The following is a 24,445-nucleotide window of genomic DNA, read 5'->3' as shown; positions in this document are numbered from 1 at the left end:
CAAGTCCAATTCCAAAATTTCAGTCTGCTGTTTGCTTTTCTTTTCGCTTTCACTCCACTCCACGCCTAGTGTACCGTCACTGTTCGTTATCGTTTTCGTGTTCAATCAATCTCACTTCAATCAATCGTAAAAAAAACTCAAATTCCGACTATTCCGATTCCGATTCCGAGATCCGATTGTCAAACTTGGTGTTGGTTTTCACTTTTAGTTTCACCAACTAATCTGATGATTTGAAAACCACTGAACATTTCGTTATCAAGGTATTCATAAAATAAATAGATAGTTTTTGATAGTTAGGAAAATGTTTACATTTTAGGTGACAGATTTATTCTGTAGTGAAAGATCATGTTCTAGTTTTTAGGTTATGAGATGTGAATGTAAACAAGATTTTGGTTAAAATTGCTTGTCATTTCTTTAACAATTAATGACACACTGTTTTTCACACAAAAAAGAGTTGTAACAACCAACGAAATCCATAACATTGTGAGTTATGTTGCTAACTTAGTGTTAATGCGTCTTGGTGCAAGGAGGACAGCCCAGTTGTTCATCCTCTGCCTATTAATTAGTGATGCGCGATTGCGAGATGTTACAATCGAAACGTTTGATTGTTTGAACCTCTCGAGACGTTTTGGTTGTATTTTTGCTTAGCGAGAGGTTTTATCAAAATGTTCGTGACGATTGTTTCGTTTCAGCTCGGCTTCTCTTCTCTCGTATCTCGCATTCGTCTAGAGAACCGAGAGGTTTATCGAGATGTTCATGGCGATTGTTTTGTTAAGTGTAGCATCGTCCATTAAGTTATTATAATCTAATTTCTATTGTATCTGCCAGGGATTGACCCCCGGCCAATAAGAGGTATATCTTAATTCAAAACCAAGGAAGAGTTATGGATATATTAGGCCTAGCCTACTTTCTTTATCTATGAAATAGTGACTTAATACTAGGCTACTCAATAAAAGCGATTGACAAGACGATATATTTTACAAACAAAATGGTTGTATTTAAATCGAAATGTTTATAACGAGACAGAAGGTTCTCATAAATGTTATGTTAACAGTACCATTAAGTTACTCGTTACTTTAAAATAATTTTCTATTGCTGTTGCCATGACGGAGTGACGTAAGTGTAAGTGCTTGATTATATATCAGCAGTATATATGTTGTGCATAATAGTCTACTATTCTATAAGAATCTAGAAAAAGAACTAGACCTAATATCCTCGTAACAACTCTCATAAAATGTAGACAGTGAGTGATGCGAACAGACGTTTAGGCTTAACGAATGCAACAATCGAGAGAAACATCTCGATTGTACAAACCCTTGCTAAGTAATCGAAACAATCGATAAGCGGAACATCTCGAGAAAGAACATTTCGATTGTTCAAACATCTAGCAATCGCGCATCACTACTATTAATTTAGGCATATAAATTTGAACAGTTAGGATCACTTTCCTGTGTTTGATGTCCTCAAGGGTACAGTATCTTATTTGGGCTATGCTAGGTTACTAGGCCTATCGATTCTATTAGTAAACCTTTATTTAATTTTTTCACTATCAGTAAGTTTGGTTAGTTAGGTTTTGTTATGTCAGTTTAATTTTACAATTGATATAGTAAAAATATTGATTAGGCCTATTAAGCAATACTTTTAATTGATATTAGCATAGTCCAGTTAAGAAATAATGCTATATGCTATAACATAAGTAAGTTAGTATAAGTTTAGTAACTTACTGTATTAGGCTACCAAAAAATAGAATGAAGGTTTAGGCTACTAGGCCCCTAATCAAATCGATATTTTCAATAGATAGTAGCGTAGCCCAGTTAAGAAACCGTAAGTTACCCGTGCTCACTCAATGCCCAACATTAACTTATCATAAGTAGTCCTATATTAATCTATCTATATTAATAAATTTAAACATAACTTATCAGCTGACAACTACGATAAATAAGTTATATATATATATATATTTCACTATCAACAAACAGTTAAAAAATATGTTAAGTTAACTTATATTGAAATTGAACTGTTCTAAACTATCCTAAGCTAACTAACTTAACCAAACTTGCTATAACATTTCAAAATTCCGTTTGATATTCCCCCTAGGCCTATGCCTTTTCTGTTAGAGCCTATCAAACGGAATTTTGAAATGGTACAGCAAGTTTGGAGGCTAGCCCTGTGTCAGTCTAAAATATATTAAACAATATTCTAGTAAGCCTAAGTAAAATAAGTTGTGCTTGTTTATTATTAAGTTAAAAAAGTGTTATGCGATTTTCAGACATCATCCTTCTTTTCGATGCCCTATATTATTGTCCGAGGGAATTTGGCCTCTTATGATAACCGATATCCGTGGAGAGTATTGGTGTCTGGATTAAAAGGTGAGGCTAATGCCCCCTTATTTTTATATCTCGTCCTGATTTTTCATTTTGGTTAAGGGAATCCGGCTAATGGTTAGTGTAGGCTAATTTAACCATACCGTACTAATCTGTATGCCTAATATTAAATTACATTCTTAAGCTTGTCCAGAAAGTCCAGGCCTAATTAATATTTAAGTTTAGTTAAGAATTTATTAGCGGCCCCAACTCCTTTGTTTTAAATTTTGTTAAGGTTAGGATAATTATCGTAAGTATTTTATTTAATTTCGAACAAATTTGTTTTGAAAATAAATATAGGCTATACATGCTAATGTAATAGTTAAACTCGGACCTATTTTTACCAACCTTTGAACCTATCTTGTTTTAACTCACATTTAAAGTAAGTTAGAAGGCAGCCGAAGGGTTATATGACCAAAATGCATTCTTTCAAAGATATCAGGGTACTTTGGTATTATGACGACTACACCTAATAATTCCTAACCTAGAACCTAAGGGTGGACTATGTTTTTGGTTTGGTTAGGAAGATTCTGTTATTTAAACTAATTAAAATCTTATTTGGAAGTTGATTTATCGGTGTGGTCGGTATAATACCAAATTAACGATGTCAAGTGATAACAAAATATAGGGTACAGGTAAGTTACTTATTTGTAGGCCTACTTCTAAATGAGGAATTAAACTCAATGTGAGGTTCTTGTGTTTTATTCTTGTTATCCTTCGTGCATTGTCACAACTAATATGTTCAGCCTTCTTCAAACACTTGCCAGAAACTTAAGTAGGCTATAAAGTCACTTACCCTAATTTAATTTTTACATGGTAATGACGGTTAGCCAGATTTTGTGATAAATACTTATTTATAGATGTGCACTTTTCATTCAGTTTTCTTGAATAAAAAAATACATTATTTTTATACTGCATGGTAAAAAATCTTTTTTTAACCTCTTAAAATGTGTTCAAAAGGGAATATTTTAATCAAGTGAGATCGGCTGTGGTCAAGTTATTCGTGGTTAAAAAATACTCCCTTTTCTTTTACCCTGTTAATCGAGCTTTTACAATAGCCTATGATAAAAAGGAGGTGTATTCCATATTGGGTAGGCTAACACATTTTTTCTACTATTGATGATTAGGTTTAAACCTTTTTCCTAAAACTCTAATGTCATATTAAAAAATATTAGGTACTAAAAAAAAAATTGCTTCTAAATCTAAAACCACCTCAATGTTATTGAAGATATTAAATGTTAAAGGAGTAAGAGTATAATCAAGTACGGTAATCAAGTATTTTATTGGTCGTTAAATAATCATTGATTACAATAGACCTCGTCAGAGATACACATACAAAACAATAGCGATACATAGGCCTAATACCCATTTTCTTAGTATTTTAACACATTTGATGGTGGAAGTGAGAATTTTATAACTGTTTGGAGAATGCTAAATTTAATCACTAACATAAACATGAATGTGTACCTGGAATAACAGAGGGAAGTTTTGCAACGTTTTATAAATAGCCTTGTATATTCCAACAGCATTGTTCCAATTACTTATTGGGTATAACATAGGCTACTCTGGTTTTTATTATATTTTATTTGCTTAAGTATTTAGTTTAGTTATAATACAATTTCTATAAACCAAGTTTAATAGTTGAGGAGAGTGTAATGAGTATTCTAATTTCTAGGAATGCTTTTTGGGTTGGAACATTATTGCTACCACTTAAAGAAATTAAATAGGAAATACATTTTAAATTCAACAGAAAGTATAAAATCTTATTACTGTAGTAAATTTCCTAGGAAGAGGTTCTTATTTGATTTTAAGTATTGATGCAACAATAGCCAGAGTCCATTTTTGTTGCTCTTTCAGAATCTGTGATGGAAAAAACCAAAACACATCCTGTTTTCTTTATAACTTAAATAACTTATGTCTCTTTCAATGATATCGGTACCTATTAACTTAGTGATCCAGTAGACCTATATAGGCTTACTGGAAATATGAATTTTGTGTAAGAGTCAAATATAAAATTTCCAAGGGTCTAGCTTAGAAAACTGTAAAATATTATTCTCATAGGCTTTCATAACCTTAAATGGCTATTACGAACAAACATTTGATTTTATATCCATCTATATATATACAACCACAAGAAATTATTTATTACTCAATTAACTTCTGAGTTGTTTGTGAATGTCTGTTTCCTACAGCTGAGGACATAGAACAGTTGAAGAGGTTTGCTTGCGGAGGTTACTGTGACGAGTCAACGATCGTCTACCTCCAACACCCCTGTGTTATTCTTACTGCCCTTGAAGTCCTCGGTTACCAGGTAAGTCAAGTCTGTGGAAGGTAGATTTTTATTGAAAAAGTATAGTACGTTCGAGTTCGTGAACCACCTTGGTTTTAGTGTGTGTGTAAGCCGTCTAAATAAGTTCTAAATTTATGTATAGAGTGATGTTCCATGAAAATACATTAAGTTACCACCAGAACCCATTTAATTTAAAATGTGATTTCCAAGAAGTATAAACCTGGTTTATACAGTTAGAAATTTGAGATTATCTAACTTATCTAAGGGAGTTATTTTTAAAATAAGTATAACCTAATCCAAACTCATCTAGTCTGACTCCTTGCTTAATCTGACAATGCCACCTCTATCGGTTACAATGTTATTACGGTAATATTGTGACCATTTCCCATGGTCCTGTGGACATCCAACGTGTCCCGCACTTGGGGCAAAGATATTTTTAACCCCCGTCAGCACAGAAACATTTTCTACTATTACAGCAACACTCTGAATATACTCGACAGTAATAGAAACATAATCATTGTCTTCAGTGGTCATGGCAGAATATTGAATGTCTCTCGAGGTTACGGAACATTACCATAGTCATCCGCGACCGCAGATAAACTCTGGATATCTTCTGCAGTAATAAAAACATCATAATCGTCTTCCTTGATCATGGCAAAAATTAGGGCATCCCTGCGGCAATGGATACTAACAGTGAGATACTAGGTAACGTCTGATATTTTGTTGTTGTAATAGGACGCTAGGCACGAGCCTGGGATTGTTTTCACATTACTTCAGGCTAGACCTAGGGGTTGCGGCATTATCACTTAGATAAAATTAATTAGTGACTTGGCGGGGATCGAACCCGGGACCTCAGGGACTGAAGTCCCGTGCTCTAACCACTACGCCAGCTCACTCCCCAACATCTGATACTAACAGTGCGATCATTGTTTACCGTGATCACAAAAAAATCCTAAACAAACCCCGCAGTCATGGAAAAAATTATCATTGTCTACTGGGATGGCGGTAAAATATTTAATTAGAGAAATCATAATCATCTTGCGTGATCACAAAAACTTTATAATCTTCAAAAATTGCGGCAAAATATTGCACGTCTCTTGCGATCACGGTACCATTATCATCATCTTCCGTTATCACGGCAAAATCCTAAACATGCTGCTCCTCATATTCAACCTTTTCACTCTTCTGACCATGATGCCGGTCTTGTAGGTGACAGATTTGTGAGTTTGTGCTGTAGTTTGTTCAACTCACTTATTGGAAGTTACTGGAATTTGTTTTATAATATAAAGAACATTTGGAAGAATCGATGGTTGATTACTACAATTACTTGATGAATAAAGATAATTTGAATTGAATTTGAATTGAATTGAATTGAATTAAATTGTCATCTTATCCAAACTAACTATTGGAACATGTTAAAAACTATTTCAGTTCACAACACTTAAAAATGCTAATATGTAAGGTTTTGTCGCCAGCTAACAGCAGTATTATTTGTAGGTGGTTGCTTCATCTTCTACTGCGGTAAAGCAAGATTACAACGAGTATATGTGGACGATGCGTAAAGACTTTAGTGAGCCTGAGCCTCCTTTAGTTACCAAGTAACCAAGTAAGTAAAGATAGTCATGAATAAAAATAGGAAATAATAGTTAGTAACACCATGGATAAAACATACTCCCTTTTAGTAGATTTATCCCTATGTAGTCAAGTTGTCTCACCTAGTAATGCTTGTAAAGGGTCTATTATTTGACTTGCCTGAGTTTCAATTCTACAACCATATAAATTATTTGAGACTTTTCCTCTCCAGGAGTTGTATCCAACCAAATTGCTTCAAAACCGGTTTATGAGAGCTCACTTATTACATATGACTTTGCATGCCACCTGATGACTGCTGTTTGCTGTTTAGATCGTCAGAGAAGTCCAAATCTTTTTATCGGTTCAAACCTGTACCTAGCCGTCCATCATTGTCTTTTAATAAATGGTCCTGGCTAATGAACCAGCTGATCTTAGTCAGTAAAGATGTCATCTCGTTCATTCATTACTCATCTTTCACTTAGAGGAACATTTGCTTTATTGTATGTCGCGGTTATACTTGTATTTGTATAGCAACTTAAAAAAGTTTACGACATTGGCCATTGACATTTGTTGAATAATCCTCACATTTCTTAAAAAGGGTGGGATAAATTACTGATTGACATTGTGAAGGACCCACAAATATGCAGGTGTGTAACTGGGTGTGCAAGAGTCTGCAGATAAGATATCACTGATTATGACTATACTAGCTTTACTTCTTGTGCTTGAACATCCTACGGAGGCATAAAAGAATAAATTGTACATTTAAAAAATCTTTGATTAGTGTAGTCTATCTGAAATCAGCAGTGTGACATTTCGATAACTTTACCATAATGCAAGCAAAGTAGAATGAATGTAAACATTGTGGTCTTCCTTTGAAATGCTATATATAAATATGTCATCATTGTAACCAACCTTTGAAACGCTTCCCTTTGTAACTTTGTATGTACATCGGTCATAGTCCAAGGTTGTAAGGAAATGAATTGGCATATGAGTTGGTAGGGTTTGTGATGTACCTTAGTGTTAAATTTCAGTCCAGTAGATTGGATAGTTTTTATGTTCACATGGAACAAACATACGCATAGACTGAAGCCTCCTATTCTTAATAATGTAATACAATACATATACCGTAGCCTAATATCCTCAATTTTATAGATTTTTGTAAGCTAAAAGGGTCTATGTTAACCCACAACTTGCAATTATATTAGAAGTCTAAAGCTATAAAGTGATGTCTGAATTTTCCTACAATTTGAAAAACCCATATCCAAGTCACAAGCAAGTACTCCACTCATAACAGATTATTTATTGTCTTTTTTTCAAACTGTTCTTATCGGACTTCAGTTGACCAAATTATTGTTTTCCTGTTAATATCGCTCAGACATTGCAAAACATAAAAGGTAAACATGGTTTGCACTAGAGCAGTGATGGGTCTTGCACCATTTAGCAGATGAAGCAATAGATAATCATTATCTTTGTTGTCTGTTAACAGCGTTTTGTCTTTGAACTTTATCTAGACATTATAGTTAGCTTGATTCATCCTGTCGCTTTACTACTGCTTGGTAAGACCTAAGTTTTTTCTTGGAAAATTGTTTTTACTATCATTAAAACACGTAAGCAAACCTATTTATTTGACAAAATAGTATTTACTAGCTGTGTACGTCTACTTCCCCAGGTATCTTTTTAAAACCACCAGGTGTTAAGATAAAAAATAAGTAAATACAATAATGACATTAAGGTGGTGCAGTGAGCTCTGTAGTAAACAAAATCCGCCCAGGCAGCAGCACCGTCGGCGTTCGGAGCGATGCGTACGACAGCAAAGTGGAGGGGCGCATTTGGCCGCTTCCCCTCCCCCGGTTCTCTGCCTCCCCCTTACCGCCCCAACCCTCGACTGTCCGACTGTCGTCCGAGCTTGCTCTGTTTCGGCGGCTGGTGGCTGTTAGGTTCGCCGTACATCCCAATGTCCTGGCCCCTGACCTGCGCTGTGGTCATCGGTAGAGTCTGGCCATGTCCACTTACCAGATAACCTTTATCGTGATCTTTGTACAGAACAGTAAGATCGTAATTTGTAAAGAAACAACTGGATTTTTCATATATTAATAATAATTAACTATATTTTTTTACCATTGGTAAAGTTACATTGTTAAATATCCTACGGTTAATCGAAATCAAAGGAAGAGGTCTATTTTAGAACTGAGTGATTGTAATATAAATGGCTTTAAGACATAATTCATTCGTTGCACTCTCTACTTTATCAACGACCAAAAATTTGTAACAAACCATAATAGTTCAATGGTCATTTACCGGACTGACCTACTTATCTTGCTTTTGTCAAACATCGCATTATTTCACTCAACAAATTAAAATTCCAGTAATATGCTTTATTTGATTATATGATATTACATTCAAATTTATATTGAAATAAAAATAGGATAAAATTGTGTGAGTTTCTGGAATGCAGCTTCATTCTTTTGCGTTTTATCATAAAACGCAGATACTGTAAATGTGAATCTGGATTCTAATTATTAATATTCAGACAAAGTATTGTTTCTGGTTTGTAGAGTAAACGCTGCTTAAAAAAATAATTGCACGCAATCTTTACAGGTAAGGTCAATATAAATAAAATGAAATAAGAAATATTTCAGGAAATAACATTTTATTATACAATGATGTTTCTAAATAAATAAGAGAGTTTATTCAACTCTGAAGATTATTATCACCCTCCATTGAGCTAAGCTAATACAAAGATTTATTAGTGGCGACCTTTGCGAAAATGGACCAATTTGCGAAATTTTGTAAAAACTTAGCTGAAAAAATTATGATCAAAAATACAAGACTTTAATTAAGTTTGAAAATTGTTAATGTTTATCATTGAGTTAATTAAAAGAGTTATTGGTTAGCATTTTTTGATGTGTTTCTTAATAATTTGAGAACATTTTATGGGCCAATTTTGAATTAGATACCACGGATTTTAAAAACTATGATTTTTTAGCTTTTTCTTGTTTTGCATTTTTGAGTTTTTTTTGTGCTTCTAGGATGTAAACTGGATCTCTACATTTCATTTCTCTAACAATTCTGCTATCCAAAATTTCTGGGAGCAAACAGTCCTGGTAAAATCTGGTCAACTTCGGCAACATATTTTTGGTCCAAAATGTTGTGTCCTTTTGTATTCGTTCCACAAAAATCTCCCCCTTTTTTGTGTAGACAATAAAGTCGCACCAGTTGCGGCTTGTAATTGCGAGCTGGCCTTGAATCTGGTAAAAGTAATTGTGATTCTTCTTTAGTTTGATTTCCCCTTCTTTTGACAACTCTAGACACATGTTTTTCTTAGCTTTTACCGCTTCTGACAAAGTTTCTTCCTTTACGGAAGCTAAGCACTTCACTTCAACGATGCCTTCTTCACCAACTATTCCATCCGGACTGGCGCCAAGAAAAGGATTGGACACGTCGATAAACAATCCACAAGGCTCTACGCTGTTGTTTGTTGAGTTTTCATAAAGTTTGATAGCTATGTCTTCGTGATCTCTTCCGAAAGTTATGGCCTCTGAGGTTAATGATCTTGAGTAGAGGATGGATTTTACAAGATTATGGCAAGGTGTATGCGGTAGGCGTTTAATCACAAATCCGAACTTTGAAGCAGTTAGTCTGTTCATTCTTTTTTCGAACCATAACTCATTGTTACGTTGCCCAACAGTTTTCCTTTCCCATTCTTCATTTCCATTTTTAATATCATTTCTCAAGTTTTGCAGAAATGCTTTAGATTTGGCAACCATTTCTACCTCCTCTATATCTGCCTTTACTGCTAGGGGGCCGTATTCTTTGTCGTAGGAACCGTCTTTCCCATTCCTCTTTCTCTTCATACTTTTCTTTCCTGAAAATAACATTTTTCGTTTAATTTTTCTTTTTTCCCGTGAGAGGATTTTTTTTCTAAATACCTGCCCTGGACTGCGGTTTTTCAGTTTTTTCCAGGGACTCAAGTGCCAGCTTGGTCCTGCACTGTGGGCGAGACCAGCGCCAAAACATCGTTGACGAAAAGATCCACCTGTTGAAAAGTTTATTCTTTTGCCACCTGTAAACTTTGCCACGCAGCCCATGTACCTTTCAGCGACGTTTGTCGTTTGGTCAAAAACCAGGCTGTCACATTTACTTTCTAGGTTTCCAATAAGTGCTCTTATTTTGCACAAAAAGTCTACATCCATCTGGGGCAGTACATTTTCCTCGCCAATTGTTTTTCGTGTGCAAAATGAGCGGCATTTGTCATGTTTGCCGAAAACGTGATCTGGAGCGTTGTGCAAATCGTGGCGCAAATTTTTTACCGCTTCCGAACTTTTTGTCACGCCAGCTTCCTTTATCGCTGTTCGGACACCTTTTACCATGCGTTCCAGCCTTGATATGCTTTCATTTGGCGCTGGCTTACTAAGGAGCTTGCGAGTTTCCAATGGATATTTAGTGTCTTCGGACAATTTGTGAAGGTTGTCGTTGAGTGCCCGAGTAACATGATTTGCGCATTCCACTTTTTTCACATACCTGCCGTAATAACACCCTTCCTGAATACGGGCAAATACACTTGAATCACCGTCTCCAATATAGTTACGATAGATTAGTCCATAGTCTTCCTCGCTTCTTCTGAACCCCTCTACTATGACACTTGTTTCCATCCCCGTTGAAGGACCGTTATAGTTCTTAAAGCAAAGATGATCCACTTTCTTTTTCTTGGGATTTGCGCAGGCAAAACAAAATTTGTTCCGGACGCCCAGATACAGCAGTTTTTGAGTTTCTGCGCCAACAATCACTCCCTGCAATAAAATTATATGAGTTATTAAATCATTAGTATTGAATTTCTTAGAGTAGCGGCCAAATAAAAAGGCGGGCGGCGAAAATTGTAAGCTTCTAAAACTGTCTGCTGAAAATCAGCTGAAGAGAATGTTTATTTTGAACTGTAAAAAGCGTGTTTTCTTTTTAAAACCAGTTTACACCATGAAGGTCTGTGATGCAATATTGCACTCGGCAGTTTTTACTTGATAAAATCAATATGGAAGCTTTTTAGAGTGAGGCAAAGCATAGCCATCTCTTAAAAAGTTTTAAAACGTAGCTTTTACACAATTTTTTAATTAATTGTTCCGACTCTAATTTCTCTAATTCTTCTCTCTAATTTGTTCCGACATAAAACCTTTATTGACTCGACACGAGCGACTCCTGTCACTCCTGTCGCGCGACCACGCAGCGAGGTCGCAGCGGCCCTGCAGAGCGCCCGCAACATCCGGGTTTCACGAGCGATTCGAGTCGCACATTTGGCGACCCTTATACCATCGATCCGCATGGTCGGCGGGAGTCAGGGGAGTCAAGGTACACGGTCAGACCACGGTGCTTGGCGCGTAGGATTTAGAAATTTACCCCTCCATCTGTCCCAAAAAATATGCAATCTTTAAGTGCGACATAAACATAACAATTAAAGTGTACTTACCACTCCACTTAAAGAATTCATCCCATGCCCATAAGATCTCTTGGCCCATCCTCCATCTCCAATCACAGTGATGAAGGGAATTCCGTTCAGATAATCCCCTTTCTCGATAGCTATTCGCCTTTCTTCCTCTGCGTTTTCTTGCATTTTTCGTAATAAACAATCTTCCCACCCCTAAAAAATTACAAAATACGAATTAGCCAACGATAAAAGATACTTATGCGTAGCCTACTTGAATATACTTGAGTGATTTAAGACTAATTTTCAACGCTAAAGTCAACGTCGCAATTGTTTTTGTATTATATTGTTTCGTTTCTGAGATATCACCTTTTTGAAATTTAAAATAAAAATGGTAATTTCACCGAAAAAATCACCAAAACGGCTGCTTTAGGGACAGTGAAAAATAATTTATCGTTTAGCCATAACTTGAGATTGGAAGGAGATTTTCAAAACAGTTTTCGTGATCGTAATAGGATTCGACATGTAGTTTGAACTAATGGGTCACAACACCATGAAATGAACACCATGTCAAAATGAAGAGTTCACTTCAAAAAACGTTCGGGGTGGTCTGAAGTTGATAATTGAAACAATGTAAAAGGGCAATTCATTTCAAATTCATATAAATACGTACATATAAAAAAGTTGCATGAAATTTAACCACACAATGGACCAAGTTAATGAACCGTAGGATTAACTTTAGGATAAGTGTTAATTTTACAAAGACTTACTTTTCCAACTGCTTGTTCATGTTTATGGTACTTTTGTTGTCCCATTATTTTTAAATCAAGGATACTAAAGAGTTCTTCAACTTGAGAATATCCTATTCCAACTGACATTGCAGCCCAGGCCAACGCATCGTTTATGTCTTCCTTATCACTTGCTGGAGAAGTTGTTACGGAAAACTCTTTTTCGCAATTATCACAGTAGTACACCAGTGTTGAGTACAGACCATTACAGATTTCTTTCTTTAATTTGTATTTCCCCATAGTGCATTTATTAGGATGGGATGCAATAATTTCCATTTGTGAGGAAAAATGGTCAATATCCACAATTCTTCTTCCCTTTAATAAAACCTTTTCCGTGTCAAATGATCTCTCCACTGTTAGAGGGGGGAAATAATCTGGGTCGTCAACGACCATTTCATCTTCATCTCTGTCTTCAACTGTCATCTGAAGATCATCATTGAGCTTGAAAGGTGAATTCGGATCTGAATTACTGACTTTTAGACAACTACGACTATGGTTGGGGATTGCATTCGTCTCAAGTTCCGCAAGCTCTAAAATTGAATTTGAATCATTGAGCATTGAGCTTTGTGTATTTGTTTCTTGAGCCGCAAGCGTTTCATGCCTAAAAAAAGAGAAGATATTTTCTTTAGTAATTTGTTTGTACCCAAATATTTGATGTTATTGCTATTATACAGTAATGTTAAAGCAGGGCCAAATCAAACGGGTTTTCCATAAGCCCAAAATATTTTTCCACCCGTAGTTTTGAGTAAAGTCACAAACAAATAATTCAGTGATATTATAACACATTTATAACACACACGGCCCTCCTTATAACACACACGGCACATTTACGGCCCTCCTTGTCATATCATGGCAAGTATCATTTTTTGCTGGACAGCTGTTCTTTTATCTGTACGGTATTTTATATTGAAGGAACCAGCTGTTTTAGTAATGTTGGGACTCACATGTAGGCTGCATTACAAATTTTTGAAGCATAGCCTAATGTGTTATTATTTGTAAACATAAATAAAGCAAAGAGTTTAAATGTCAATCACCAATATATCAGCTGTTGGTTTTTTTTTCAGCTGCACTTGGTTTGCTACAAAACTTAAGCGTCGTCTGTTCACATTTTAAAATTTTTAATTCAATATCAATTATTCAATATATTAATATATAGAATAATTAATGTATTTGTTTATAATCAATTGACAACATAAGATCGAAAAACAACCAAAAGTGCATTTTACAACCAATTATCGTGGCATAATATATCCTAAATTGTTTGCAAAAATGGCCAAGTGTGAAAAGCGATCTTGCGTTACATATAAGCTTGGCCGTTTTTGCAAACAATTTATAAACTTTAAGAACAATAAATGTTTAGTATCCTGTTCTAGACGTAGTAAACTCCCATCTATGAAAATAGGATATAGTAATTGGAGCTCATAGGCATAATGCAAAAAGGTTATCCAGCAATGATCAATTGAAAACAAGTACTTCTTTATCATTATAATATGTTGAACAACAATTTATAACTGGTTATGACACCTATGGTCAAAATTATGTTAATTATCTAGTATATTATAATGCATGAGAGCAGAAGTTGTCAGACCTACCTGGTTTGTTCTAGAAGTCTATTAAAAATGTCTTCACTTGTTTCATCAGGAGCATTTGACGTTTTTTCCCTTTGTCTTGCTATGAAAAGTTTCATAGATCTAGAACGCTTGCCACGTTTTCGATAAATTCTTCCTTTGTAAGGCATTTTTATTAAATGAAACTGGTATCAGTTCTCTATAATTATAAGGATTAAACAAATAAGCCCACTCAATTTTTAAAATTTAATTAATAATTTTAAACAATTAATTATAAAGGTATTGTTTTATGTCACTGCACAACAATATACTCTATTCCACTTTTACTTTTCAGTACAGAATTTCCCTAAGCCGTGAAAAATTTGACGGCTTAGGCAGTGGCGTACCCAGGATTTAATTTCGGGGGGGATATAGTTTTGAATGATGGGATAGACCGGGGGGGTTTGGGGGGTATGGAATTTGTACATTTTGTATAAAAAATTGCTAATTTAAACAATTGTAGAGGGTAATATTTATCTTTAATTAGTAATTTAATTAGATTAGTAATTTTTGAGGTTGAGTCGAGTTGAGTTTTAAAAAAACTCACAAGTTTAAGCTTTTTTTAGTCGGGTTTTTAAAGAAAGAAAGGAATTATAAGGGATTATAAGGCCTATTTCTAATCACTTATTAACAAATTAAACTTACATTTATGTAGCTAACTCATTTTTAAATTATGTTTATAACTTTTCTTTTAAGTTAAAAAATTCCAAATAACTCAAATAGGGACAAAATGTTAACATATTCTGAAAGTAGGAGTTTATTGATCTTACCTTAAAGAGTTTTAATATCAGTTGGACATTATCGGTACCATCGATCGATGACGGCCGAATATCGGATAAACGTCATAAAGATATAGGCATGTTTTCCAAAAGAATTATTAATAATTAATTGGAAATTTGCTTTAAATACTGGAAATGATTTGGGTAAACATCCGTAATGCCTCTATACTGACAAGTAAACGAGGAATTGAGTATACTTTACCATAAGCGCACTACTAAGCACCGCTACATTATCACCACACAACACTACACTATTTCAAACAATAACCTGTGTCACACTGTGGGTCACACACAATCAATCACAACCTGTGGGTACACGCCAACGAGCCGAGAGCGTGCGGTCGGTGCGGCGCCGTGGCTGAGTCATCAGCGGAGGAGAAAGTGAGGAGGGGTGGGGGCACGGAGCGCTCTGGGTTGCAGGCTGAGCAGTGCGGGCGTTACAGCGGAAATATCTTTTGACTTTACAGCCTACAAATATTAATATTTAAAAATAAATTAAATTCCTATACATTCCTTAGATTTAACTTCCTGGTCTAAAATATTTTTCTTTTCAATTATCTCATAATTTATATTTTTTATTTTACAAATAAAGCAGCACGTAAAATTGATTTTCATTTTTTTTACACATAAATACTTTTAGACCCTGTAGTACAATATCATTGATTAATACCCCAAATTTCACATTCTTAACTCAAACCGTTTTTGAGATAAAGTCAAAAGAGTGAGTGCCAAATCGCCTATTTCAAAGACCTGTTAACAAAAAAGTAGCCATAAAAAAATTTCCAAAAAAATATTTGTTTGCTTCAAAACCTTATATTGACAACTTACATTATTAAAAAGTTTGAAATTCCACCATGACCAAAAATCATTGCACCACCTTAAACAATTAAATTCTTATCTAGAGTTGTAGGCCTACTGTTTTGTTACATAGAATTGAAATATAATGAATAAAATACTTCCTTTGACACTATTTTATATACACGGTTAGTAAAAAGTCTGGAGACGTTTTAATGGGTTACACCAGGAAAATCAAACTCTACACACCTATACATAGCATAAAAGTGCACTTTTTGTTAGTAACCAAATTTTGTCCGAAATTTATTTTGAGATTTATTTTAACTCGAGTAATTTTTTTCAGATTTGATGAAATTTGGTTTAAAGGTGTAAGGCAGAATAAACTTAAATGAGGTCGCAAACCAGCATGATCGGACCATGGGAAAGGGGGTACTACGGTGGGTTTTATGGGGTAAAAATTGGTTTTTCTCATTTTTGACCGCCAAAATTTTTCAATTTCTCTCTACTACACCTTTTTAAAGAACTTAATAAAACAAACAATTTAGTATATCAAAATGTTTTTGTACTGTTATTGGTAACGAAGAAAATTAAAAAAATTTAATTCCCATGTTATTCTTATGGAGAATCTTGTAAAATGTTGCAGTTTGCTTGTTTAGCAAATTTATTTATTTAATACTAATCTATTAATAGTTTGCTAAAAAACACTTTATTAGTTTCCTTGTAGCAGTAAACCTAAGTACTCTTTAAATCTAATGTTATTTAAATAGATTTAATTAAAAATTTGTTCAAACAAATGGAAATTCGCTTAGTCGGTAGGTTTGCTGCGGCGGGGGTATTGTAAGTCATTGTAGCTACAAAATCCCCATGATCCAGGCTATAAAAACAATGGGCGATAATAGCTAATAGATTATCTGTTTTATTGGCAGTTTTATTGTGTCAGTTAATGACTTTACCTTTATTGATCAGAAGATAACGGCTGATATCATTTTCATTATTGCATTCTTGATGTTTTGTGCAACCAACATGAATAAACCATGTGCAAGTAAAACATCACTTCTTATTGCTCGCAGAATACGCAAGTAAGTGGGAGTTAAAAATTAATAATCTGCATTAACATTTTAACAACACATTTATCTAGAACATCTTAACAACATTAGAACATTTTAATAATCTATCTTTTGAGCTTTGTTAACGGGATTGTGAAACTCTAAATTTTACATTATAAATGTAAATTTTTTAGCGCTTAATAAACGATAATATTTACATGAGTAATACTTTGGTTTGAAATGCTTTAAAGTCAACTGATTTTATGACTTATTCTAACAGAGTCTATTCCCCAATTCAATTATTGAAATACTTTTGGCTATCTACTCAAACTTTAAAAGATTTCACCATTCAGAAAGAGACAACCAGTAATCTATTCTAATATTTTCATGTAATTAATCAATTGTTTCTTAAGGTTTTTATGCCAACCAGGGGCAAATATAAGGAAATGGTGGGAATAATGAATATGAAGCAAAAAATAAGTAATCTAATGGATATATTTTTTTTTATGATTTAATTAAGTGTGAGCTCGGTTAAAAGTGGTGTTCATTTCAAATTCCCCTCTGAATATGAGCAGCAAAACTGAGATAAAATGCGTCTACTTAAAATTACTTAACCTAACCTCATTTTGACGCCTCCCTCCAAATTCTATATTCGCTGCCAACATCATATGAATCATCTTTATGAATCATCACTCCTACCTACAGTTGTAAAATATTTATGGCAAATAAAACTCGACGTATTAAAATCATCCCCTTAACAAGTTTTCATTGAACTCTATTCGACAATACAAAACTGTAAAATTTGGTTGCAAATTTAAGATTTTTAACTAACAATAAATAATAGGCCCAAGCCTTTATTTAACATGTAGGTAAGTACCTATCACAGATATATTTGGTCTTGTGTCATTTTAAGAAGACATTTAAATTTTTTATTAATATTTTCAAATGATACAGTTTATACGCTTATCTTAGTTTAGATTTCTACTAGAAAAACTGTGCCAACATTATTTGCCGTTGTTAAACTTTTTTCACTTTTATATTCTTTACTAACTAGTATAGTTTTGTACACACAGAAACATACTACAGCCTTATACCGTTTAGTGTATCCATGTCATTAAAGGTTCGAGCAGCACATATAGATCGATTCTTTAAACAGAGACAACTCTCTTAATTTTAACAGGTCTAACTAATCTTATTTTAACAGCCATAACTCTTAGCCCAAATTGGGATGAAGTGGGTCAATTGACATGTGGTAAACACCAATTGAGGTAATGTTTGGAGGGTAATGGATGTCTGACATTGTTGTTTGGGTGGTGGGAGGGGGGAAGCACCATGGCTACTGCTGTCCCAACACTGCAACCAAATCAGATCAATTTGTTATAGTGTGACCATGGAACCAAGGTAGGCTACCTTGTGCAAGCCTCGTTTGAATTATTTATGTCTCTTTTGAATTTTTTTTCATTGAATCGTAAACTTCTGTTTAAATAATTTACTAAAATGTATTGAAACTTAAATTGTTTGTGAAATTAAGCTTGCTTAGTTTAACTGAGTGTCCAAATTGTGATTATGATAATCATGTTTAGCTCCAGGTAGGATTTAGAATTACTTATGCACCAATGTAATAATAACGGGCAACGTTTATTGTTTAGTTTATGAATTGCTAATGATTTGTGGGTATTATTTTTTAATACCTGTTAGATTGTTGCTGTTTTTTAATCTGCCTACTTACTTATGTGTACATAAGTGTTAATTTTCTGTTTTGGAGAAATTCAGAGAATTCACTAATTTAAAAAAGGAGGAATTCATTTAAGATTAGCTTTACGACTTACAAGTTCTATCTTCATATATTAATAGGCCATTATGTTTCTTTAAAACCTTTTTTCTCAGCTAGGGAAAATCTATGCATACTGATAGAAAGATATTTTCCTGTAGATGTGCAGAATCCCTTTATAAACTAAAACAAGCTCAAACATAAGCACAAAAAATTAATTTGAAATTTGAAAAAATAACAGAAATATAAACAGAAAATCAAAACCAAATAAAGGAATTCCAATCACATGTTTTATTTACAGCGTGGGGTGAAAATAGAGAAGTCCGTACAAATGTACATTACATATTTTTGGTTGACTTTTCGACCACTGGACAACCTCTAGTTACGTTTATTGTGCGTGACAGATATTTTGATTGGTTACACAGTTTATTTTTGGAGTTCACTCTTGTTATAATTTAATCTGGCAATTTTCCTAGTCAGATTCTGTATCAGATGATAAAAAGAGTTTTTTATAATGTCTTTAATATAATTTTTCGATTTTCCATGGACAGTTACATTTCTCCTGTGTGGTTTATAAGTGTTTGGAACTGCTTTGATTATTTTTATCTTAAAAACCCCTAGAATCTTGTACTTGATCCTTTCTTTCACTTAACCAACTAAGGTATGACATTTATACCTGTGATTTGTATGCTCTATAGTCCGTTCTCAAAATAAAGGCAGCTTTAGGGAAAGTTCCTCTACAATTTTTTTGTGTATATGTTGCAGCTGACAAACATTTTGGCAATCTCAGCTGTTGAGCTGTTGTTTTAAATGATGGATTAAGTGGTGGGGATAGATTTCTTCCCTTAAAACACCTACATTTTGTGAATGGAGTATAAGACATTTCTCTGTGGCTTCAAAATTACAAAACTATACAAAAGTCTTCATTATTAATGTAATATATAGGCTACTGTGAAAATGGCCAATCATTGAATGGTAATTTTTACAAACGACAAACTACTCGTACTTTGTCTCAAGATATTTTTGATTTGCAGGAGCGATCCCCAAATCATTATGTCAGAGCAGTATTATATCGCAGTGAAGGCATCACTACACTCCTCCGACTCTTCTGTCTTTGGTCTCGAGCCAGTCGAGATATCCGCACTTTCCAAAAGATTCCCCAACTCCCAAACCCCTGTGTTCAACGGAGTTCTCATTAAAGGTGTGAACATATGTTTTTATTGCTTTAGATGCTTTGGTGTTATTAGATTTTTTGTTCTATAAAGAGGTGTTTGTTTAAAAAAAGTTATCTGGTCTCTTACTGATGCTATCAAGGCGACCACAAAACCCACCAATTGAACGTTAATTTTGTATGCTAAGGAAAAAATCTGTGAATTTTACGTTAACTTTGTATTCTCCTGGGATATAACAGTAATTGCAAATTAGTCAAAGAGTAATTCATTCATTCATTCGATCGTCTTTTAAATGTCTTGTTTGTACTAAGAAAGTTACGATGGCTGGAAAAAGTGACGACTCTACGGTTATGACGGGTATTTTCATTTTACATTTTAGTGTAAACAATTTTAATTTAGTATAAATAATGGTGCTAACTAAAATTCATATTTATTTAATAACAATTCAACTTTGGTTCAATATTTTGATGTATTTTATAAAACTCCATTTCAGATTTAAAACTATTGGATTTGACCAACACTAAAGCCTAAAAACAAGTAATAAATTATTTGTTATTCGTTATTAATTGTTCGTTCTTCTGGTGATTGTAGGTAACGACAATGAACAAAAAGTTATAATCAGTAATAGATGTATGAAAGTTTTATTTTTTTTTAATTTAGATTCTTTTACAGTTTTTAAACTGAAGGGGGCAGACGACTTAAAAGTTAGTTTTTTTAACCCGTGATGGAAATGTTTAACCTAAAACCTGGAACCGTCCACAAATTTAATTTTAATGTCTTGCTGGACACTCTGTTGAATTGGGCATTTCCATAAAATGTTACAATGCTGAAGTGATTAGACACACTTTTGTTACGTAGGTAACCCTATCCAAGTCATTAACTTGTTGAGTGAGCTGGGATATCGCGTTGTCTGCAGCTCCGGTGAGAGCGAGATTGTCTGGACCCTACGAAGGGACGTTTTGGTAAGTCATTACCACAATTACCATAAAAACTACAACACTAAACTACTTTGCATCAGAGCACTCCTATATTCCCAACGTCCCTCATGAAACCCTTTTTGTTTTGGTGATTTGTCAAGTTTGTCTATAAATATTGTTTTTAGGTGATCGTCAATCATAGTTTTACATCCTTAAATTGTTGTTGTAAAGAGTATTTCTGTGATGTCTATCGCAAATATTTTCAATTCAGAAAGAGAACTGGGTTAAACAAGCTAATTTCAGACTGGTACAATATTTTATGATAACAAGTCTGCAACTGACTAGGTCTGTGTTCACACATTTCTGAGAAACATTTATTTGCAATCTTTTATGTTAAAAATTATTTTAAAGACTCAAGAGGCAAGTGTTCAGAATATTTTGGAAATATGTGAAAGCAATTGACTGACTACATATGCATTTATCTATGTGTATTTAATAATACAATCAATTCGATTAGTACCATAAAATACAGTTTTATTTCAAATTTTATTTTTGTTTCATACGTGGTATAAATAATGCAGTCACAGTGATACTTTTGTAAATTATACTACTTAAATTTAAGTTTTCTTTACAGGTATCATACTCATTTTAAAAACTTGGTTAAGGGTGCAATTCATGAATTATTGAACAGGATTCATCCCTTGTAGCTAATTCAGATCATAAATTCATGTTGGTTTTGGATCTTTAAATTCTTTTTTCCAGTATGCACACCTATTAACGTTTCCATAAATCCTTTTATTGTGTTGCAATTTTGATCAAAAGTCTTGATTTTATAATACCGTACTATTTTAAAATTTTGAATTAACAATTTCTAGGCACAGTTTCTAAAAGCAAATGTTTTAAAAATCATTAAAGTGCTGTAAAACTAAGCTGTTTTCTGTTTTACTGTTTTGTCAATTATTGTATTTTGTCATTATTTGTCTATTATTAGTATTTCCATTCCCTCCCAGTAAGTTTGTTCCCGCATGTGTATAATTCATTTCACATTTAAACTTTTAATCAGTTTTATCTCGTGTGTAGTTGCTTGACAGTCAGCTTTCACAAATAGTTAACCAACACTTGGAGATTTTACTCTTGAAAACCACGCTTTAGATTCCGCAAGATCAGCTGATAGAAACGCATTCGCAAACTCGCAGGAGTTTGTCCGCTCGAATCGCTCCCAACGACATCGTCAAAAAGCCTGTACGCAACGTCAAATCTATGGTCTCACCCCCCTCCATAAAATTAAACTGAGGTAAACAGTGTGGTTTGGTTTAATGTGTTAACCTCGTAACGTAATCTAACGGTGTTCTAATTTGGGGTGTTTTTTTGCCTGTTGACTGGTTAGTTTGTGCAATTAAATAAAGTCAAGTACTGTAGACCTGGAGAAGCCCAGTTTATTTGACTTATTTTAGCTTGAAAAGACCTATATACCTACTTAAATACCCTTAGTGAATTAAGGTCTCCAACGGGCTGGGCTGCTGTCAGGAATTAAGAAGCTCATTTCAATCTGTCATAAGAACCATTATCTTTACTATCAGATTATTTTAGACTAACAGATTTTACCATTGTCCTCAGTAATCTTATAGAGGTCTCTATCAGTTCAGCAGTGTCTTACAGTTTCGCTGCAATCCAAAAGCATAATTTTTCCAACGTGCCACTGTCTCATTCAAAACAGAATGACACTCTCAGCCTGCCTCGTGCAAATGTGATGTCCTTCAAACTCCGTACGCCACACACACATACCTTTTTTTAACATTGTCCCCAATGATCTCCTGGCAATGGTTCTCTTCTCAATAGGTTTGACCCCATAAACCATAAGAAACTATTATAGACTTCAATTCACAATTGGTAGGATCATTCTTTCTTTTCTTTCATTGGTTGTGGTTATTTCAACAAGACTGAGGATAAAGCCAGCTTTGGGTGTGTTGCTAGTCTAGTGGTTAGCTTCTCGGACTTTGTTGAGGGAGGGACGAGTTAGATCACTGGCACATTAACAACACATATGGGTATGGACTACTTTCCCTAAAGGTATTTAAACACTTCTTACTGTAATGCCTCATGTAAAAATGCCACCGGTGTAGAAGTAAAGAAAAAGTGTTGGGGTAAAAAAAAAAACAGCACTATAGTCAGATTAAAATAGGCTGTTGGAAGGGACACAAGCTCTTTGGAGATCTTAAGTTACAGGTGATCCTTATAGTTTTTTGATTATTGGATTGTTATTGTTTTAATTTGTTTTGATGCCATTTATAAACTAAATCAATGTTATAACTCTTTAATTTCCCTCATATTAATTCAGTATTTTAAGTTTAGAAAAATGAATTAAAATGTAAAAGTCTCACGATGTATTTTAGGGTAGTTGTTAGAAGTAGTTTGGATTCTGAAGCATTTGGAAATGTAGTTTTAAAATATTGTTTATGGATATAAATGTTGTAAACTAATTGTTAGGAGTTTGATGAAGAACAGTAATAACTTTTAATGACCTATTAATTCAACTGAATAAGAGATCGAGGTTCATATTTATTTATTGCATGCGTAATAACTTTTTCATTATTCACACCACATATTTGTATGTTATCTGTGTCCCAGTTTGTCTAACCACTTTGCATGTACATGCTGCTTTATGGTCATGTTTGCCAGTTTAGTACTATTTGTATTTACTCCTTCCTTATGTGTGTTGTCATAAATCATTTGTAGGCTATGCATTATATTAATGTACCACCATCTTCATCATTTGGTGTACCTAACTTTGTTTTAAGCCGGGCTTACACAATGTCAGTTGGTGAGACAGTTACCTTTGCCAATCGTCACTACGGGATTGCAGATTTTTCAGAGGCCATTTGTCCTGCTCTTTGTCCTCAGTCTACTCCCAGAGATAACTGAATTTCAGAGCAATGAGAGCAGTTGTCAAGGCAATTTGGCCTAAAGTGTTTACACAAAGCCAAAAATTTGTTGCCAGTCAGTTGTTCTCTGACAATTGTCTTACCTATTGGCATTTTGTAAACCCGGATTTTAAGTCATAAGTCATGTTAATAGTCTTTCTTTTTTATTAATATTTTATGTCATTCAAAAATTATTGCCATAGTGTAAGATTATACGGAAAAATCAACAGTGGGCCACAGACTGAAAAACCGGGAATTATAAGTGAATTATTTTGAAATTTTACCGGAAAAAGCTGATTTAGTGCCATTTTATTGTTGTTTGGATTTAAGACAAATTTAGAAGGGCGTTAGACCCAACATAGTACTGTATTTGCTTGGATAAACGCTAAAAAAAACTGTTTGCCCATGAAAAAAACCAACTGTTAAAACATTGTGAACATCTTCCGGGGTCACATTGAAATAGTGGTAAATTTTTTTCACAATTTGCAAAGACTCTCAACTTAACACTGTATACAATAGAATACTGTATTTCACTAGCACATACTGCATTTTTATCAAACCTTACTTGTTTGAAAATTCTGCCAGGAACAGAGAAATATTGTAACATGTACAATGTTAAGTTATGCGTTTCTTGTACCAGAATGGACTCCTTCCCAATCTACAACCTCCTTCCTGACCCGCTTTTTTCACCAAAATCCTTGAATTCTAGGCTATTTCGCTCTGTACTACATCCTTACTGTGATTTTTGTAATCTTCATTAAGTTACACTATGTGCAGATCACTCCTACGTCGCCCCAAGCTCAGGAGCCTGTGACTGAGCCTCCGTCAGTCCAGTAGACATGCCGCACGTCGTAGTCAAGGGGAAGGTGGAGGGGATGGAGAGCACAGTGTTCGGCCTGTCTCGAGCTGAATCCGACGTCGCTTCTCGGGAACTCGTGAGATTTGGTGGACGCGTCGGTCAAGACGGACAATCTTTCAAACATCCTCCCCTCTTCATCATTACTGCACTAG

The 24,445-nt window shown here is 34.3% G+C and overlaps 2 protein-coding genes across 4 annotated transcripts; one reads left to right on the top strand and one right to left on the bottom strand.

Moving 5' to 3' along the window:
• The first annotated feature begins 162 nt into the window (after positions 1-162).
• LOC129005857 (uncharacterized) lies at positions 163-24,340 on the top strand. 3 transcript variants are annotated; one of them, XM_054434878.1, is made up of 5 exons: positions 163-260; positions 2,270-2,369; positions 4,556-4,674; positions 6,151-6,259; positions 19,459-19,596. In XM_054434878.1, exons 2-4 carry the CDS (start codon positions 2,288-2,290, stop codon positions 6,253-6,255), a joined length of 306 nt encoding a protein of 101 aa, XP_054290853.1. In that variant the 5' UTR covers positions 163-260; positions 2,270-2,287; the 3' UTR covers positions 6,256-6,259; positions 19,459-19,596. The 3 variants fall into 3 exon arrangements, with proteins under 3 accessions (XP_054290853.1, XP_054290851.1, XP_054290852.1); XM_054434876.1 differs by lacking the exons at positions 163-260; positions 2,270-2,369; positions 4,556-4,674 and adding exons at positions 20,455-20,558; positions 21,666-21,807; positions 24,212-24,340 and having other exon boundaries at positions 6,149-6,259; positions 19,459-19,625; XM_054434877.1 differs by lacking the exons at positions 163-260; positions 2,270-2,369; positions 4,556-4,674 and adding exons at positions 20,455-20,558; positions 24,212-24,336 and having other exon boundaries at positions 6,149-6,259; positions 19,459-19,625.
• On the bottom strand, positions 8,959-11,007 carry LOC129005855 (uncharacterized). The gene has a single exon (XM_054434873.1). The coding sequence runs from the start codon at positions 10,875-10,877 to the stop codon at positions 9,198-9,200; it is 1,680 nt and encodes a 559-aa protein (XP_054290848.1). The 5' UTR covers positions 10,878-11,007; the 3' UTR covers positions 8,959-9,197.
• Positions 24,341-24,445: the final 105 nt, after the last annotated feature.

This window comes from Macrosteles quadrilineatus, unplaced genomic scaffold (assembly GCF_028750875.1).
Source record: "Macrosteles quadrilineatus isolate MER2022 unplaced genomic scaffold, UCM_ALF_1.0 Scaffold_39__1_contigs__length_1060358, whole genome shotgun sequence".
Classification (NCBI taxonomy): Eukaryota; Metazoa; Arthropoda; class Insecta; order Hemiptera; family Cicadellidae; genus Macrosteles; species Macrosteles quadrilineatus.
This window is presented reverse-complemented; position numbering and strand designations above follow the sequence as displayed.